The sequence below is a fragment of the Megalops cyprinoides genome, chromosome 7 (assembly GCF_013368585.1).
Source record: "Megalops cyprinoides isolate fMegCyp1 chromosome 7, fMegCyp1.pri, whole genome shotgun sequence".
Classification (NCBI taxonomy): Eukaryota; Metazoa; Chordata; class Actinopteri; order Elopiformes; family Megalopidae; genus Megalops; species Megalops cyprinoides.
In genome coordinates, this window is record NC_050589.1 from 32,878,721 (window position 1) to 32,898,693 (window position 19,973).

A 19,973-nucleotide genomic window follows, 5' to 3' on the forward strand; every position below is an offset into this window, starting at 1 on the left:
AACATCCTACAGAAGGTAATAAACTATCCTTGAAAACAAACTGATTGGGAATGTGTGAATTTATACAGTATGTCTGTCTTTCTGCATGTATTGTATTTTTGTTCATGCATTCTTGTTCATCAGTACTCGGACAATGTTAAATTGCTAATCCTTTAAAGCACAAATTTTATTTTACCAAGCTGGTAGCCCTCAAAATGACTGATGATACCTTGCTTTTTGAGGACTTTTGTGTCCTAATCAAGTATTATGTTGTTATATGTATTCTATATGTAACCACATTTTCAGCGTGCTGGTACCATGATACTACAGTGATCACTTCAGAAATGTGGTTCCAACAGGTGGCTTGAGGGGCATTTTCTGAGGCGAGCACATACCCTCACCATAATGTATGACTGGATGAGAGTCTCTCTATGACTGCCTTAAAAGGTGCTGGTGTATGCTAGCTGAGCATGCTGGGAAAACAAAGTATGGCCACCTGTCACCCGGTTTGCATGTGGGCTGGGCCACCGCTGTCAATGTCATTTCTATTTTTTTCTGTTGGTGCCTATTTCTACAAGTCATAGACACAAGATATAGAGTAGCTTTGCACAGATCAAATCAGTGATGATCCAGAAAGAGCCAACATGTATTGCAGGAGCAGATGTGTACTTTTTAGGTTTTATATGATTTGTAAATTCTAGCTTCTGTAGGGTTCATAGATGCTAGACTGTAGCATCTGTAGCGTGTAACTGGGCGAATTACATTTATAATTAATATTTATTTGCTCAAATAACCTTACCAAGAGCTGAACGGAAACCTTTAAATGGACACCATTGAAGAGAATCATTTTCTCTGTACCGGTTAGCATAATTTAATTTAGGGTGTTATACTTTGAAATTTCAAACAGATTATCAAATACACGCAGTGAAATAAAATATTTTCCAGAAATACAAAAAAAATGTACAAGCAAAGCAATGCTCCCTTGACACTTGACTACAAAAAAAACATTGCTACGTGAAGTGCGCAGACGCTGCAGCTAGGTAAAAAAGGCGACAAAGCTTCCAGTACCTCGGATAGCGAATGAGCGCGGTGTGAACGGACAATACCAGCGCAAGCGCCTGAATAACATTTCAACACACACGTGATGTATTTCACAATAACTGTACTAATATAGATCAATTTCATTCGTAGGATCAATCAATCCCGGATGCGATGTTCCACCGTAAATCGTGTGCAGTCTTGAAATTTGATGCGTGTCGATGTGTCGCTCCATATGCTGCCGTCACTTTTTTGGATTTGCAAATACATTTCTATGGATGGAATAAATTATGCTTATGCTATGCAATTCGTTTTCTTCAGAACGTAAGATTTACCTCTGAAGATCGCCGGTTGGTGTTTTTTTCAAGTTGATGACCTGAAAAGATATCACATGTTTACGTAACAAATACAAGGGGACAATCGGATGATCAGGTAATTTATTATGATTATTACGACTTTCACTCAGGATTTGCATAACTCTGCTTTGTAATCGCAAAATATTATATTAATATTCTTTGGAAGATTTTTTTTAGATTCTGTAAATTGTAAATTCTGTAAAATCCATATTTTATTTCCATAACCTGTTTGCATTTCGGTTTAGTATGTAGTGTGTATGTATGCAAAAATGTAATGTAAAATGCTTAGTTTAAACTACAGTAATGCCCGTGGGCAAAATGCTAGCAGTCCACAGCATTATACCAATCTCACTCATTTGTATATGTGCTTTAGAGGGACTACTTCAAAAAGTGACACCAATCCAGAATCAACCTTTCATAACATTTATGTCGGTGTAGCATTGATCTGTGCGCTGTGTGCTAATGAGAAGAGTGCATGATGTCCTCGCCTGTATAGTGTTTCTCCGTATCTTCTTTCCCTAAGGGTCTACCTGGAAGAGTTTGTAAGTCTACTGCTTATCAGTGTGATTACCGGTAAATCATTCGAAACTTCGCTAAACGTCGCCGGTCATCTGCGGTGTTCGCCGTCCTTACCGATGGACACGCATTCATCACTGACCCGGGACTGACCCCCCATCGGTGAAGGCATGGGTTTCTCCATCAGCTCTCTCTCGCGGACGGAGATCCGTAGCGTGAAGCCGCCTGCTACTACACAGCCGACCCGTCGCTACCAGCCCGCGCCCAACTATAACTACAAGTGGACAGAGGTGCACTACGAGGCCAGCCGCGGAAACCTGGAAAAGCTACGCACGCTGCTGCGCACCGTGGGTAAGAGGAGCTCGAAGGATGCGGTTTGGCTCCATCCCCCCCCCCCCCCCCCTCCCCCCGGGCTCAGTTGTTGAGTAGTATGGCTCAGTAACTGATCATGAAACTAGGTGATGGAATCTTAATCACCAAGAACGAACTTCAATTAAATAATTTCTGCTTAATAATTCTGCTACTTCAGCTCTGTACCTTTATGAACGCTGGTTTCACTGAGAGTAGGTAATAGAATTTTAATGAAGAGAACACCAGGCTTAATTATCACATATTCAACATAACACTTACTGGTTGTCATGGCACTGAAGTGTTGCATGTCAATTCATATCAATAAGAAACAGCAGAGATTCCAACACTGATCCCTGGGGGATGCCACTTCCAACAACACCTTGCTCAGATGTGATCTCTCTTGAAGTGACTCTTGGAATTCTATGCTGAAACCCATTTTTGATCCACTTATTTAATTCCTAAGGTTTTCAGCGGGAAAGAACGGCAAGCTGACACGTTTTCTCGTAACCAAGTCACTGCTCTCTTTCCCACTGTCCAGACAAAGAGCAGATTGATAGGAAAGACTACTATGGGAAGACGCCTCTCTATTGGGCGGCTTACAAAGGTCAGAGGTCATCCATGGAGCTGCTGCTGAAGCATGGTGCTGATGTGAACGCACAGTGCAAACACGGGGGCACGCCGTTACACGCTGCGGTTGGGCTCTTCCCTGAGTGTGCACTGGTCCTCATACAGGTGAGACACTCACTCACTGACTCATTCACATAAACCATGCTCTCATTCAATCACTCACTTGTAAATGTTAAAAAAAAAAAATTCATTCACTTTTTCACCCATACAGGTGTGACATGCATTCTTTGCTCCCTACCTCATTGATTCCTCCGGACAATACACATTACTCCATTTCTAGATATTGTACAAACGGTCATTCGCAGATGTGAAATTCACTCATCCACTTGTAAAAGGAATACACAATTACTCATACTTGCTCATACTGCACAGACATTCATGAAACTGAGCCAGTCAATGACACAGGTAAAACGTGTGCTGTCTCTCCTACTCATAGAGGTGAAACACTCTGTCTCATCTGTGATGCTGCCAGCCCAGTCTCTCAGTAACGTGTGCTCTGTACCTCTCCCCTCAGCATGGGGCAGATGTGGATCTCCCAGACATCTGGGGGGTCACTCCCATGTACCTGGCAGCCTGCAGCGGACAGATCGAATGCATTCACCTCCTGGTTCAGGCAGGGGCCAAGATAAACTACAAGAACAAGGCAAGTACTGAGACACCGGGCCCCCAGTCCCTCACTTAACTCACCACAGACTCCTCAAGCCAGCCTCTGATTTTCTCATGGAGGAAACATGCTCCATTTTACATTGTTAGATGTTCATATTGCATAGCACACACTGTTTGGATAAAGTCTATTATTTCACATTTGAGTTGTGTAAATACATCTGTTATCATCATTAGTATTAACTGAACACATAATACTAACAATGCATGAAAGAGTCTGGGTGCAGGCTGTCCTTGGGGTTCAACCAGGATCCCTGTGAAGGCCTTAGTATTACATTTCCTGTCACGTTTTGGTCTAGCTACAGGTTAAACTATGGAGACTTTGACGGACTTTGGAGGGAATGTAAGCTGATGATATGTGATGCCAGTTTACGCTTTTTTGCTTGTTTTTTTTTGTGCGTGCAGAAGACAGGCGAGGCTCCGAAGCAACTGTCGTCCAGGCCGGCGTTGCTGGCATGGCTGGAGAGGCTGGTGCGGGAGCCACACTCCCTCAAGCACCAGTGCCGCCGCGTGGTCCGTCATGCCCTGGGCCCCGCCCGTATCCCCGCCCTGTGCACCCTCCACATCCCGCTCTCGCTCAGGGACTACCTGATGTTCCAGGATCTGCACATCCCAGACACAATGGGGCAGGTTGCAGGAGAGCACAGGACCGTGGACCAGAAGGAACTGACTGTTCCTTGAGCACAGGTGATGTGGGATGGATTTACTGGTGCGCCTCTCTCACTGGGACAACAGCCAACTTTAAACAAGAAGAAATGCTCTGGATGAACATTAATCTTTTGTATATCTTTGAGGACAAACTTCAGACAAAATAAGGTGGGATTGACAGGTGTATTTTCATTTCTGGAGAGACCAGGCATTGCATGGATATACTGTGGGTTTCTGATCAGGAATGTGATGCAGTTGACTGAAGATTTCACTGGGCTTGGAATTTGTATTTCTGAATGACTGGAGCTTTTGAGACACTCACCGTGGACGTACTGTGATGTTGAAAATGAAAGACAAGCATCCAGGAAAAAAAGTTTTTATAATTCCTGTCACATGTTCACACCTTTGTCCTCTTCAAACAGATCTTCCATTGCATTCATCTTTGAAATTCGCTAAACAACAGGCCACATGGTGTATGTGGCTTTGCTGAGGCATGTCAGAGGAGTGATTCTTATTCCTTATTTAGATATAGTAGCAGGGGTACTTCACAAAAGAGAGACTGCTATGCCTGCGATAACTGTCAATGTCTCCCTTGTCAGCTGCCTCTCCCTATGTGCAAGGGGTTACACAGGTTCCTTGTTTGTGTTTAAAATTGGCAACAGTGTCATGAGCGACTGAACACAGGCCTATGCCTCTGCATCTAATGAAGACCCGGGGGGAAGCTCTCCGTCCCTTGTTGCTGAGTGTTTGTCTTGCTGTTCGCATCATTGCAATTTCTTCTCACCGTTTAACCCCTGCCAGGTAACACACTCTTTCAGACCTTGTACAAACTGTTTTTGATTTACTAATATGAGAGAATAAAAATTTCTGCTTTTTCCATCTCGCTTATAATGGCTAATCCTGATACTGGTGGTTGCATCGATCATTGTTAACCACTAACTTCAAGAAATAGTACAACACCAATATTTCTGAACCCTAAGAGCGCCGTGTTAGGAGGTCGCACTGGGATCTGCTTACCAAGAATGAGTGAAATTCTGGCAGAAGCCAGAAGGGGGCGTGTGGTGCATCAGGGGATACTGTACGGCTTGGCTTCACAACAGCTGAGGCAAGTGCAGGGAGATAGACCTCTTTCCCCCAAGAGCCCTGATTGGCTGACGTCATGGCCCAGAATAGTTGCGACTGTTTACGGTCAGCAGAGGAAGCACCCAGGGCTGGGAGAGTCTCTTGACCCCACTCATAGTCTGGCAGAGAAACACAGGATTAATTTAAGGTTCATTTAAAAACTGATATGAAATTTAAAGTGGATTTAAAGTGAGTCCAGTCACCTCTGAAATGAGTTGGAATGGATATTAGATATGATCTTTGTAAAGGCAACAGAATTCCACTCCAGTGCATATTACATTGCTTATCCATCAAACACCTGTACTGTCTTGGTTGCATGGATGTTATAGATTGTTTGTTAGGGCTATACCTTTACCTATACCTATACCGTTAGCATACCTTTAGGTTGTGATACCTCCAACTGCTGTCCAAGTTTAAGTCTCTTTTAATCCACATTTTCACTTCTTACTCATCACTCTCTCTCATTTTACTCATTTATGCAGCTGAGAAAATACAGGATGAATATCTTGCATACCTCTACAACAGTGCCCCACCTGGGAATTTTAAACTGATATCAGTCAGTTATTAACACCATTCCTAAACAGCCACATCACGCAGCTGCCCCGAGTGCCCTCGTCCAGCATTTACTGGGTTACTCAGGTTTCTCATGCCCCCTGAAACGTAGGTGGCCAACACTGGCAGCGAGGTTTGCCAAGTTGAGAATAGTCCTCTATTTTGGACACACATCTACATTGTGGACCATAAATCACACTAAGGCTACTTTCCCCTCGGAGGATGGTGGGGGGAGACTAGAAAACACAAACATTGAAGCACTGAGGGAGAATGGACCTTTAGACACTGGCCTCTCTGCTGGTTTGGCTTCAAACGAAATCTGGAATCTGGCGATGGAATGTGTTTTAAGGGGCTCTGGCACCTCTGGAGCCTGTCTCCGGCTTGACCCGGCCTGTCGGTGGTGCTGATTGGCCAGCAATCTCCTTTAAAATGCTGCACCGGAGGGGTAAAACAATAAGTATGTCATTACTCCCCACTCTGGAAAAACTCCCAAAGGTTGAGTTGATGTCAACAAGCTCATTGCTCATTTTCAGAGTGCAGGCTGTCTCCATCCTGTCAGTAAGGCAGTGTTCACTAACAGCAAATCAGGCAGATGTCCACTGTCAGGGCATCACCTTATGTCCATGTTTACTTGTCTGTAGTATATACATAATCTCACTCCTTCATGGAGATGCATTGCTGCACAGCAAAACATTATTTCCAGAAAGAGATTTCTCCTCTTCTGAATGATTATTTCTTCAGGTTTTTCCTGACTCATGCCCATTTACAGTTCCACAAATAATTTAGTAATTACTTTATTTATCTGATTAACAGACATTATTATCCAGAACACCTTTTATATGATGCATGTTGTCCATTTATATATTGCATTACATTACATTCATTTAGCAGATGCTCTCATCCAGCACAAAAGAAAATAACTGTCTCCATTCAAGTTCAATGAGCAACAGTGGCAGACAAGGCTAACAAAACTCCCAGGCCAGGGAAAATCAGCATAATACACTAAAGCCCTTATACATGAGGACATTTTAGTTAATTATTAACTGCTCTGGTTAAAGGTAGTTAATACTCTTAGCCCCTCAGACTCATGATATAGTACTTACAAGTCCATAGTTTCTATTAAACTGTATCACACTGTTGCAGTTGTACTCTATTTTCTCCATAGTGTACACGTGCAGGTACAGACCACGTGAGCTGAACAGGGCGTGAGGCTGGCGACATTCCCCCTTAAGGTCATAAGCCACCGCAGACCCTTGAATGCTGTCATAAGGCGCATTCGATAAAGCCGCTATTTAGAGCTGTCTAACAACGTACCGCAAGCCCGGTCACTGTTGTCACTGCGTTACGGAGCAGGCTGTCAGGGAAGGGTGTTAACGGTAGCGTGGTAACAACAATATGCAGACCCGCGCGCTCACGGTGCGTGGGCGTGGGTATTTTTACCATTTCTCTCATTATAAACCTGCTGTGAAAATGCTTCCTAAAACCACAAACTCTTCACATAGGCGGCTTGTCTTTACATAAACAATGAAAAACTGAATTAACTAAAATCGTATGTAGCCTATCCTTTCACTTGAACGTACTGCAAAGTTTCACAAAATAAATGTAAACCGCGTTGAACACTCTGGATATTGAACACTGGATCTGGATATCTGTTATGATATCTGTTATAATAGGCCATATTACATCCCGCGCGAAGTGGAAAATATTCAGCCCTCACACGCGTGTCGTGTAAGTTTTCACAAGCCCTGATTAGCGGGCATAACGTTAAACGCTCCTGGAGAGCACCCAACCCAAGCCAGCTGTCTGTTCTCGCCAAAATATCTCTTCGCTGCAACGTATTATGCCTAACAGAAGGGGGGAGGCGTGGAAACAGGGGGATTTCCGTACAGCAAATGGGGGTACATCCTGAACACCTCTCAGGCACTCATGCAGGGGATTCAGACTGCAGGACATAGCCGTGCCCAGGTGTCCCCGAAACTGTAAGTACACGATCGCGTGGAAAACACGGAGTCTGCATCTTACTCCGTCACGGAAAGAGCGTGTTGAGAGTCACGCAACGTCCACTTCGTCCGGCATACGGTTCCGCGGCGTTTTATATAAAATAAATTTTAATTTAGACAGGGAAATATTTCTAAGCATTGGCTTCAGCTTGCTGATAAGAATGTGTCACTGGTTTTTATCTCTCTTTGCAGCCAAGGATTGCAATGGAGGTGAGCAATCTTATGCACGTTGGCACTTGCCAGTTAGGTTTAACCTGTTCAACGTAGAGACATGTGCCCAACCTATTGTGTTTGTTTCTGTGTTTCCCAAAAGGTGCTGCATCGACATATTTTACCTACTGTTGTTGTGGTTACAGAGTCTTTTCGACACTCCTTTTATAGGAAAACGTGCCTGGAATTGCGATTATTTTTATGTTGGTCAGTGACTGTATTTTAGGGGTGACCTTAGAAAGAGTATAGAGTTTCATCATCGCTGCCCCTAGTGTGTCTGGTCTCGGAGCTATGATCAGCCTCTTTCCTCTTACGCACAGAACTTATACCACCCCAATCACAAATGAAGGAAAATGCCATTTTTAATCTCATTGTAAAATAACATGACTTGATGTTTCAAAAGCCAAACTTTAATGAAATGAGGAAGTACACTGTGGCATTCTAATTCACTTTCATTTTAAAATGAACAAGCGTTTTTACCATTTTCATCTTCATCAGGGCATAGTTTTTGCTTACGGTATGTATGAACTGTGCATGTAATTTGTGAAACAGGTATCAATTAGCCTAGACAAACAATTTGACAATAAAGGAAAATATCCGAAATCGAAGTAATCTGAAAATATGTCATAAATAACATAATAATACAAACTGGGCAGATATCCACAGCACAAATTTACCTGAGGCACCCTGCAGACATAGGAAGAGTTGAACATTCTCGGCTACAGAGCTAAAGTAAGACATTGCGCGGCGTGATCGATTTTCGGGTCAGGGCCTTTTCGTGGCCACCCGCTGTGCTGTCTGTGTTCCGTGCGGATCTTCTGTGGGAATGGGGGAATGTCTAAAAGTAGTCCAGGATTGCTCCCGGCCATCCGACACTGCCTGGATACAGAGGTGTCGCTTCGCCAATTTGTATACAGTAAACGTGACGTTTGTCTGCAGAGGTGGGGTCGGTTGTCTTTATGAGCCTTGACAATATCGTAGCTTTTGTCTTTGTGTCATTGTGCGTGCGCCAGCTGTGGCGAGAACCCAGGAAGGCAAGGCGTCTCATGAGCTAGACGAAATCTAAGCTGCTGGACCTGGACATCGAGGAAATGCAGAATCAGGAGGACCCGAGAGACTACTGCTATGGTCGGTGTCATCTCCGGACTGCCCGTATGAACGCTGACACCTGCCAACCGCACCAGCACGCCATGGCTGTCTAATTTTTCTGTTGTATCTTATGTTCTCTGTTGATCTCATTCTTATTTCTCTCCAAACAATTATACGATTTTGTCTATTGATGGGTATTTGTTGTGTCTCAGCATGTTTCTAACATCACAAATAGAATTTTTGATATAATAATGAAGTTGTCTTCAAATGTAATATTTTGATTGATTGATGTACAGAGTAATGCTCTGAATTAGGATAGTAAGAAGTGTACTTGCATTACATATTCTTTCCCTAGATTAACTATAACAGGTGTGTATTCTTAAATTGTTAATGGTAAAGTGTATTCACAGCAGACCTTTAGTTAATGATTCTGCAGAACCGAAGGAAGTACTGGTTCTCTGCCATGAGGCAGGTATATTGAGAATTTCTTATAGAATCACTGTGTTTTATCAAATAATTGTGTGTATGACTTCAAAGAGGGTTTCTTTGACAACCCATGAAATTCTCATTTACATTTTTGTGTTATGGGAATGGTTTCAGCCCAGCTTCTAAAGGGTTTTACGTTCTTGGAGTAATGGTTCTTTTTACTGCTGTGTGTTACTGCAGGAGGATACCACCCTGTTCAGATAGGGGACACACTTAACAGACGATATCAGGTGCTGACAAAACTGGGCTGGGGCTACTACTCTACTGTCTGGCTCTGCCTGGACCTCAGGTACTACTAGTACTCAGGTACTACTAGTTCTACCAAACTATAGGGAAACACACCATTAATGGTGTCTGACAGGACCCATGAACTACTAGTTAATATGCTTTTTGGTGCTATTATTATTTCACTTTTACAAAAAGCATACTATTAAGACTGAGGCCATGTCACTCTTTTTTCATGATGTGGCAGTGATTTGCATTTTTGTTCTATTGTGTGTATTCATGTATGTGCTGTATGCATCATGTGTGTATACGTGTGGGCTTGTGGGTGTTTGTGGATGTATCCTATATGTGGTATATTGTATGAATGGCTATGTAATGTGTATGTGTGTATGTATGTACTGTATGTGTGCTGTGTGTGTATATATATGGTCGTGTAACTTCTGTGTGTGCGGATGTGTGTGTGCGCGTATGTGGTGCAGGCTTGGCCGGCGGGTGGCAGTGAAGGTGATAAAGAGTGGGCCAGGCTTTGCCCAGGCCGCACAGGATGAACTGACACTGCTGCGCTGTGTGAGTACCTGATCACATGTCCACCTCTCTCTCCACTTTCTGCGTCTTCTTCTCCCACTTTCCATCTTTATCTGTCTTCTTCTCTCTACCCATACCTGTCTCACTCTAATTTCTCTCTCTCTCTCCCTCTCTCTCTCTCTTTCCATCACACATTTGATAAATACCCCTCAGATCTTAGCCCCATCTCTCAGGACACCCTTCCCACTGATGACCTTCTTGCTGTAGAGCATGCCTGGCTTGTGTTGACAGTGCACATCATGTCCCCAGGTCTGCGGCCCCAACAGGAAGCACTCGTATAGCCAGTGTGTGGTCCAGTTGCTGGATGAGTTCAAACTGGCTGGGGTCAATGGGATTCGTATCCTTTTGTACATCAAGGTGACCCTGACAGCCCTATGGAGATGTGATGGTAAAAATGCTGTGTGCTTAGCTGCTCTAACTTTGTCTAGAGTCCTAACTGTTTTTTCCCAGCACCATTTGTTATCGCTGGGAAACTGTCTGGCAGAAGTAAGGAGATGTATGTGGTTGTGTTGATAGGCCTTGACCCCTGCTGTAAGACATGTGCCTGGTTATGGAACTGCTCGGTCCGGACCTGCACAGTTGGCAGGAGTGCTTTGGGAACCCGGGTCTACCGCTGCCCTGGGTCAAGCGTGTCATACAACAGGTAAGCAGATTCCACCCATCTCTAACAATGTGTGATGTTACTTTGTTGAAGTTCATACGATATGTTGAAGATATACAACACATATGTGTATCACTTTTATAAAACATTGTAAAACATTAGGTAACCACTTCTGTCGCCCACAGGTTCTTCAGGGCCTGGATTACCTACATAACCAGTGTAAAATCATACATACTGACATCAAGCCAGAAAATATACTGCTGTGCATGGAGAAGCAATCCCACAATCAGTCAGCAGAGGGTGTAGCATGCTTACAGCCCCTCAGGAAAGAGGAACAGGAAAAGAGCAGAGGAGGTAATTATGCATTTTTTTTATTAATGTGGGGATATTTAGTCCATAATTGCAACTGCAGGGTTTGAACTGCATTTGTACTCCGTGCACATGCAGTAATTTATCAGTGAAGTTGTCACACTGCTCGTCAGCAACACAGCTGATGCAGGGGATTTGGTCACAGAGACCGCCGGTAACTGACACCACAACATTCCTTACACGAAGGGGGAAGAGAGCTGATGAAAAAAAAAAAGTGCAGAGGAAAGATCTCAAGGGGCCTGGCCTACTGCCCTGCTTCAAACCCTGTATCCTGACTGAATGTGTGTTTCCACTAAGGCAACAGCCAGACTTCAGCTTAGCCCCACCAAGCATTTCAACCTGTGGCAACCATTTTTGGCAGCGTGATCCTCTCAATATCCCCAACCCCCACTCGGAGCAGTAGCCAGAGCAGGTAATGTGCGTTCACCTATGAACCTCAGTATGTTCCTGTCCTCCTCTCAATTTCAGAGGGGGGCCTTTGGATACCCAGCAGCACAGAGGGAATCACAGTGAAGATCGCAGACCTCGGCAGCTCCTGCTGGGTGGTGGGTGTTGATCCCTCTGATCATATACCTTCTCCTCCATATTCATTCATACACTTGAACAGCAACAGGAATAGGATAAACATTATTTTGGAATCACCTCTGTGTATATTTAAGCATCTTATTGCTACAAAGATGTGTTTCTGACATGGTCACAATACAATGGAGACTGATGACAAACCTCTTGGCATTTCTATTCCGCCGTGCCACATCACTCCTCCATGGGTGAACCATTCAGACTGTGTCCATATGTTAAAATAAGATGGAGTCTCTATTGTGTTTTAGTACAAGCACTTCAGCGATGAAATCCAGACCCGTCAGTACCGCTCACTGGAGGTTCTGCTGGGCTCAGAGTACGGCCCGCCAGCAGACATCTGGAGCGTGGCTTGCATGGTGAGCAGCATCTGTGAACACTGTCCTCCCCAACAGACATTGACACCACTCGTGGCTTTGTTTGATGAGGATGCTGTGCGTGTCCCAGTGTAAACCAAGAGGTGTTTAAGTGAATGATGAATTTCGCTGCCTATGTCACAGGCTTTTGAGCTGGTCACCGGCGAACCACTGTTTGAGCCCAAAGCTGGGAAGACTTTCTCCTTGGAGGAAGGTATGTTGAAGATGCCAGCAGCAAAAGCATAAAGGACATTTTTCCCTTTATTCCATCTTAATCTCTAATCTGTTTTTTTTTCAGACCACTTGGCTCATATTGTTGAACTTCTGGGAAAGATACCAAGCTCTGTGGTTCTGTCGGGCAAATATTCTGCTCAGTACTTTAATCATAGAGGTGAGGCATTACTTTTGGATTGTGCAATTTATCATTTTGTTTTGCGTGGGTTTGTATCACATGTGGAATATTATGTGTATGGTTGGATAAGGTTTCAAATACCAGAGCACTTCTGTAGTCCTCAGTTCACTCTTGTGTTACATCATGATCAATTGAGAACACACGCTGTTTAAAAGTGACTTTCATCTGAAAATATTAATTAATAAGGGTTACTCCCATTATCCTTCTCTCACCCCAACCACCCCAATCTTGTTATTAACTTTCCAGGGGATCTGAGGAGGATTGGGGTTCTGCGGCCGTGGGGCCTTTATGAGGTTCTTGTAGAGAAGTACCACTGTGGACTGAAAGAGGCAACTTTATTCTCTGACTTCCTGCTGCGCATGCTGGACTTCGTGCCAGAGAGGAGGGCGACTGCAGCCCAGTGTCTCAACCACCCCTGGATCAACTCCTGACAGCTGCTGCTGTCACAGTCCTCTTCACCTCTGATGTACCTTAACCTTTGATAAAACAAACTGATTGATATAAATAATTTCTAATCATTATACGTGGATGATCTGTATTTTCATGTGCCTTTTCGGTATGAATCTTAGTAGTACATTCTGTACGAAAGGTGCTATTTATTGCTATTTATTATTTATTGAGACTGCACTAGGTAAAATTTTAAAGACAGGTCGATGGTACAATGACAGATGTTGGACACCATGACATCACAGTCTAAAGATAACACAGTGCCAGACCAGTAAGGACTCATTTCCTCTGAAATTGCTGTTATGTTTGGATACCATGTTGTAAACACTAGCCTTTACATGCACCTGCCTAACATTATAAATGTCATGGATGAAAACAACTCAACTACATTGAGTGGGTGCAGACTTTATGATTTCATGGCAATGTATTATTTTATGACTGTCTGTGTCTGGACTGTGCCATACAATATTTACTTCCTCTACTTAACTCTTACTTCCTTCTGTAGCCTACACACTGAAGGTGCACCTAAATCATTTTTACAATTATCACTATGCAACAAAATATGATTTTCCCAAAGGTCCATGCCACCTGCCCCCAATATAAGTTTACATTCTTTTTCTGTTTGTGCAGTGGTTTACTGTATTATTATGGTTATAATTGTTATTGCCCTACATCTTGTCATGTAAAAAGTCAAATGAATTTTTATTCTCATACTTAAATAAACCAGAAATGCAAAACATGTGCATGCATAGTAGTCTCCATTTTGCATAATCATATTCTGGGTTGCTCAGATTAAATTGTGTCAGGCTAAAACAAAGGTGGTGAGTCTGTTGACAGAGACATATTAAGGGGTTCTTGACTATCTGCTTTCCGATGGAATGTGGTTATTACAAGCTGGTTAAGGACATGTTCATGTTTTGAAAACTGCTGGATGGGAAACACTGTATGTTAAATTTATAGCTTTCTTACCTTAAACTTTAAAACTGACACTGGAAATGGATACTGGACTGGGCATGGAGGGGGAGAGGGATGTAGGAAGAACGGAGTGAGTATGTTTTGAGGGAGGGAGTCGGTGTTGGTTGGAGGATGGTGTGCTTGTATGGCATGAGAAGAGTAGGTGTAGGAGACAGAGAGACAGAGGATGTGGGGAGTGAGTAGTTGATGTAGCAGGTAGGGGGTAGTGAATATAATGGGCGTGGTGAGACAGAGGGAGAGTGGGTGTGGGGGGGTGTAGAAGGTAACAGGACTGGTGTAGGACACAGGGAGTTGGTGTCAGAGGGAATAAGGCCCGAATTATGCTATTTCTCATCAGCTCAACCACAGCTGTGGCACAAATGAAATGACACAATTATGACCACAACAGCAGTTGCATAGGGGGTTGCGTTACCTGTTGTGCATCTGCTAGATTTTGTAACAAGATTAAGGTCGATTGCAAGATTGCTGCATGTGATGATTGATTGTTGATGGATCAACTGGTAGGATAAGAACAACGAATCAGAACTAACCATTGTGGTGGTTGGTACAGTACATACAGCAAGATACTGCCCTGCAAAAATTCAACAAGCCTGAAGGGTCTTTCCATGGGTGGTGGCGGAGGAGTGGAGGGTGGTGCCAAGATTACATCCACATTCATTTTCGCATACAAACTTGAAGCATAAATCAGCCTCGTGTGTATATGTGTGTGTGTGTGTGCGTGTGTGTGTGTGTGTATGCATAGTTTGTTGTCTTGGTGGTGGGGAGTAAGGCTTCATCTAGGGTTTTTGTCTGATGCCTTAGTGCTGTCCAACTATGTCTATGCACATGTGGTAAATGGCAGGTAAAAATGTGGAAACTCTACAGACACACACAGAAATAGAACAGACAGATCCAATGACTTACCACACATATATTAATGTCACCTGAAAGCTAGAGTATTGTGACATCATATTTGGCCTCACAATATCAAGCTAAAATTAGGAAAACTACACCAGACAAGTTTTTAATAAAGCCCAGTGGACACTAAAAGGCTTTCTGTGACACAATTGACTTGACATTGATTGGTTAAGAGGCTTTTTTTCTGACAGATTTCACTAGTCCCTTAGTAAGGAAGATTGAACTTCAGTCACCCCATTTACTTGCTTGATAGACAGATAGAGCCAGGTTTGGATAGTAAGGTTTTCAGACCCATTGTAAATTGCAAAATTAGTACTAATGTTTATTGATTTGGCAAATGTGCTCATCCAGAATGACATACAAGACACCATGGTAGATTAAAGACAGCAGCCAAAATGACAGTCCATTCAAATTAAGAACAGTCATCAAAGTTATAATACATAAAAATATGGATAAAAAGCTGAAATTGATCACAACTTACCACACAGCAGCACAACAAAAACTGGAAGCACTCTTTTGGAAATTGAAGGGCTCCAATATGTATAGCTTATATCGGTTGGCACGAGGTATTCCTATATATATCTTGGAACCTTTAAGTCAAATATTACACAAAGATAAATGTACACCTTTATAATAATAATGTTTGATATCATAACATCAGATTATGAAAAGAAAAGCTAAGACCCTGTCATAAATATTTCAGCATATGATATTCTATATTAGGCTCCTGTGTTCTTTCTGTCCTCCATCTTTCTGTATGGTAACAGACGTTCCAATGCTATCTACATTACCTCATCAGTCATCAAGGCTCTGTAATAATGGAGGCTGTTACAATGCGTCAGCAAATCAGAACTTTACAGCAACAACAGCAGACACAACTTTCAGCGCTCTCAGAGGCAATCAATGACTAATGGGCATAAGATTTTTATATAATGCTCTAGTATTGTTAAGTCAAACATGATTTTATATGTAAACAGTACAATGTGATTGGTGGGTTTGGCATATCGTGGGAATGAGTATAGGAGACGGGGTGGGGGTTGATGTGTATGGTAAGGTTGTGAGAGGGTGTATGTGGTTGGTGGGGGCTGGTGTAGCAGTGGTGGTAGGGGGCTGGTGTAGCAGGGGGGAGGGGGTGTAGGGAGCAGGGGAGAGTGCTTGTGGGGTGTGATGTAGGAGTCAGTGTGGGTGGGGGAGTGGGTGTAGGAAGAAGGGGGGAGGGTATAGGGGGTGAGGGTGGCTGAGTATAGTGGGCAGGGAGACTGTGTACAAGGCATGGAGAGAGTGGGTTTATGAGACAGAGAGACACTACATATTGGGGGATGAGAGGTTGAAGTTGGTGCAGCAAGTAGGGGGTAGTGGGTGTAAGGGGTGGGGGTGGCAGAGGGGGAGTGGGTGTAGGTTAAGGAGGACAGGAGGAGTATAAGTTGTGTGTGTTTGGGGGGGGGGGAGGGCAAGGGAGCAATTGGGTGCAAGGGGTTGGCAGAATGGGTATAGGAGAGTGAGTGAATGTAGGAGACAAGAAGTTTGTGTAGCTAAGTAGGGAATAAGTGTGTGTTTGTAGGTGTATATGTGTGTGTATGCATGTAGTTTGTTGTGTTGGTAATGGGAAGTGGAGCTTCATTTGGGATTTTTGTCTAATGTCTTAATGCTGTCATCTATCTATATTTCTATGTACCAATGGTAAATGGCAGGTAAAATATATGTAAACTATACATATACACACAGAAATAGAACAGACAGATCCTATGACTTACCACACGTATTGATGTCACCTGCAAGCTAGTGACATCATATTTTGTCTCATAATAGGAAGCTATAATTAGGAAAACTGCACCAGACACATTTCTAATAATGCCCAGTGGACACTGATTTGTTAAGACTTTCTGTGACACATTTCACCTCCTAAAGCTCTAGTTCACATAGTGATAAGCATATTGTCAAAGACAGATCGAAAGTTACTGGACTAAAGAATTTGTGAATGGCATAGTCTGTGCATAGGGCATATGCCATGTTTGGACAGCAAGTTTTATGGAATTCCCACTGATGTTTGTTTATTAATTTGGCAAATGCACTTATCCAAAATGGTGTACAAAACAGCATAGTACATTCAGTGGAACTTACCACATCACAGTACAACAAAAACCAGAAGGGTCCTTTTGGAAATTGAAAGGCTCTGATAACCTTTCAGACATATGTATACATGCAGTACAGATATATTTGATTTCAGAACATTAGATTATGAAAAGAAAAGACCATGTCACAGATATGAAATAGCATATGAAATTCTATATTAGGCTCCTGTGTTCTTTCTGTCCTCTATATTTCCTTACGGTAACAGATGTTCCAGTGCTGTCTACATTACCTCATTAGCCATCAAGGCTCTGTTATAATGGAGGCTGTTATAATGCGAACAGTCAGAAATTTACAACAACAACAGCAGACACAACTTTCAATGCAATCAATGACCAATGGGCATAGCATTTTTTATATAATGCTCTAGAACTGTTAAGTCAGAAATGATGTCACAATAACTTTCAGGGACATTTTTATACATGTAAATAGTAGAATATGATTGTTGAGTTTGGCATATTGTGAGAATGGGTATAGGAGGCAGGGTGGGGTTGGTGTGTATGGGTGAGGGTTGGAATGCATGGGTTGGGGGGGTATAGGAGGAAGGTTGTGAGAGGGTGTACGTGGTGGGTGTGGCTGGTGTAGCAGGTAGGGGGCAGTGGGTGTAATGGGGGGGGTCGTGTGGCTTTAAAGAGGAAACAGGTGTATGTGTTGTGTGGAGGGGGTAGGCAGGATGGGTATAGGAGGCAAGAGGGTGAGTGAATTTAGGAGACAAGGGGGAATAAGTGTGTGTTTATGTCTGTGTACGTGTGTGTGTGTATTAGTGCAGATTGTTGTGTTGGTGATGGAGAGTGGAGCTTCATTTAGGATTTCTGCCCAATGTCTTAATGCTGTCCAATGCTGTCCAGCTGTCCATGGCAAGTAAAATATGTGTAAACCATACATACACATACAGAAATAGAACAGGCAGATCCTATAACTTACCACACATATTAATGTCACCTGCAAGCTAGAGTATTGTGACATCATATTTGGTCTCACAATAGGAAGCTATAATTAGGGAAACTGCACCAGACAAGTTTCTAATAATGCCCAGTGGACATTGATTGGTTAAGAGGTTTTCTGTGATACATTCCACTAGTCCCTTTGCTCTAGTCCACATAATGATAAGTATATTGTGAAGGATAGACTGAACTTCAATCACCCCATTTGCTTGTTAAACACCACCTCTGGTTTGTCAGCAAAGAGAAAATATGTTGAAAATTCCTGGTTCAGCTTAGTTGCTTAGGAGTTTTGAAAGTTATCGGAAAAAAAGAAATTTGTAAATTGCACAGTCTGTGCATAGAACACAAGCCATGTTTGAACAGTATGGTTTACTGAATTACTACTGATGTTTCTTTATTAATTTGACAAATGCACTTATCCAGAATGGTGTACAAAGCAGCATAGTACATTAAGTATGTATCATAGTGGAATTAAGAATTCCAGGTACAGTGCAGCCAAAATGACAGTGCATGCTCAATGTGTACATGAGATTTTCAATATTGTTAGGCAATATATCAATATACCTTTAAGAACATTCATCAAAATAATAACTTACCACACAACACCACAATAAACAATAAAAGGGTGCTTTAGGAAATCAAAGGACTGGGATATCCTTTCAGAAATAGTCATGGAGGTAATGATTCAGTTATATACATATTTATATAGCTTTGTGATATAATATTTGATGTCACAACAATATGAAAAGAAGATAAGGCTGTGTCACAGATAGTCTGCCTTATGATATTCTGTATTAGCCTTCTGTGTTCCTTCTGTCCTCCGTTATCCTTATTTTGGAATTTCCGGTTGGTAACAGAAGTTCTAATGCTATCTATATTACTATATTAACCATCATGCCCCTCTTATAATGTGTGCTGTTATAACAAGTCAGCAGACACAACTTTAAATGTAAAGCACACACAGCCAGGGACAGGGGGATGAGTGTAGGAGGCAAGAAGGTGAACAAATGTAACAGACAAGGCGCCACGCGTATCAACGGTGCGAAACGCACTAAAATCGTGCTGAGCACTTTTCTACACATAAAACGGTATTTATGAAAAGATACAACATGGTTACCTCTGCGCATGGTCTCGAGGTGGCGTACGCATAGAATTTGTAATTTGCAGATTGGCGACACCAAGAGGAACTAACGGTGATGCAAGTAAACGGGTCTTGTGTCAATCATTGATGAACGTTATCGCGCCAGGTCCCGGCACCAGGATGAAGTGACTGAGGGGGCAGTTAAAAATGGCGAGGGGGCAAATCTTTTTATATAGTAAAACAGTACGTTATCACCCTGCTATTGCCTATTTCTGCATTTTTTTTTCATTCTGCGGATGGCAATATAGTGGCGTTTTGACTAAATGCGAACAATTCCCTACCTTACCTTTTCCACGTGTTTGTGCGTCATGGCCATAATATGAAATAGGAATATTTGGGGCAGATTGCCAGGTCACCACCTAAAATTGGTCTGGTGGTAGGTTTAATTAAATTCATTGATTTAACCATGCAATAGCCTCTGAAAGGCTAAATAACAACAACAACAAGACTACTGTTTCAAAATCAAATAATACATTTATTTCACAGCAGTGGTGAAGCCAGTATTAAAAGAGAGGCCAAAAAACGAATAAGCGCACACAGGACCAGTGTGTCCGCACCCGGCGCCACGAGGGGGCAATATTGTTAGGCAATCAATATACTTTTAAGAACATTCATCAAAATAATAACAAATACAAATGTGGATTAAAAGCTGAAACAGACTGCAATTTAACACCACAA

The 19,973-nt window shown here is 42.7% G+C and overlaps 2 protein-coding genes across 2 annotated transcripts; both read left to right on the forward strand.

Annotated features, from left to right (window-relative positions):
• The first annotated feature begins 1,074 nt into the window (after positions 1–1,074).
• LOC118781399 (ankyrin repeat, PH and SEC7 domain containing protein secG-like) lies at positions 1,075–4,261 on the forward strand. The gene is made up of 5 exons (XM_036534420.1): positions 1,075–1,449; positions 1,897–2,240; positions 2,779–2,972; positions 3,382–3,510; positions 3,936–4,261. Exons 2-5 carry the CDS (start codon positions 2,060–2,062, stop codon positions 4,209–4,211), a joined length of 780 nt encoding a protein of 259 aa, XP_036390313.1. The 5' UTR covers positions 1,075–1,449; positions 1,897–2,059; the 3' UTR covers positions 4,212–4,261.
• A 3,795-nt stretch (positions 4,262–8,056) lies between these two features.
• si:ch211-220i18.4 (SRSF protein kinase 3) lies at positions 8,057–13,192 on the forward strand. Its single transcript, XM_036533553.1, has 12 exons — positions 8,057–8,062; positions 9,118–9,190; positions 9,818–9,926; positions 10,342–10,429; positions 10,697–10,784; positions 10,984–11,090; positions 11,234–11,337; positions 11,911–11,962; positions 12,245–12,352; positions 12,494–12,563; positions 12,648–12,740; positions 13,008–13,192. Exons 1-12 carry the CDS (start codon positions 8,057–8,059, stop codon positions 13,190–13,192), a joined length of 1,083 nt encoding a protein of 360 aa, XP_036389446.1.
• Positions 13,193–19,973: the final 6,781 nt, after the last annotated feature.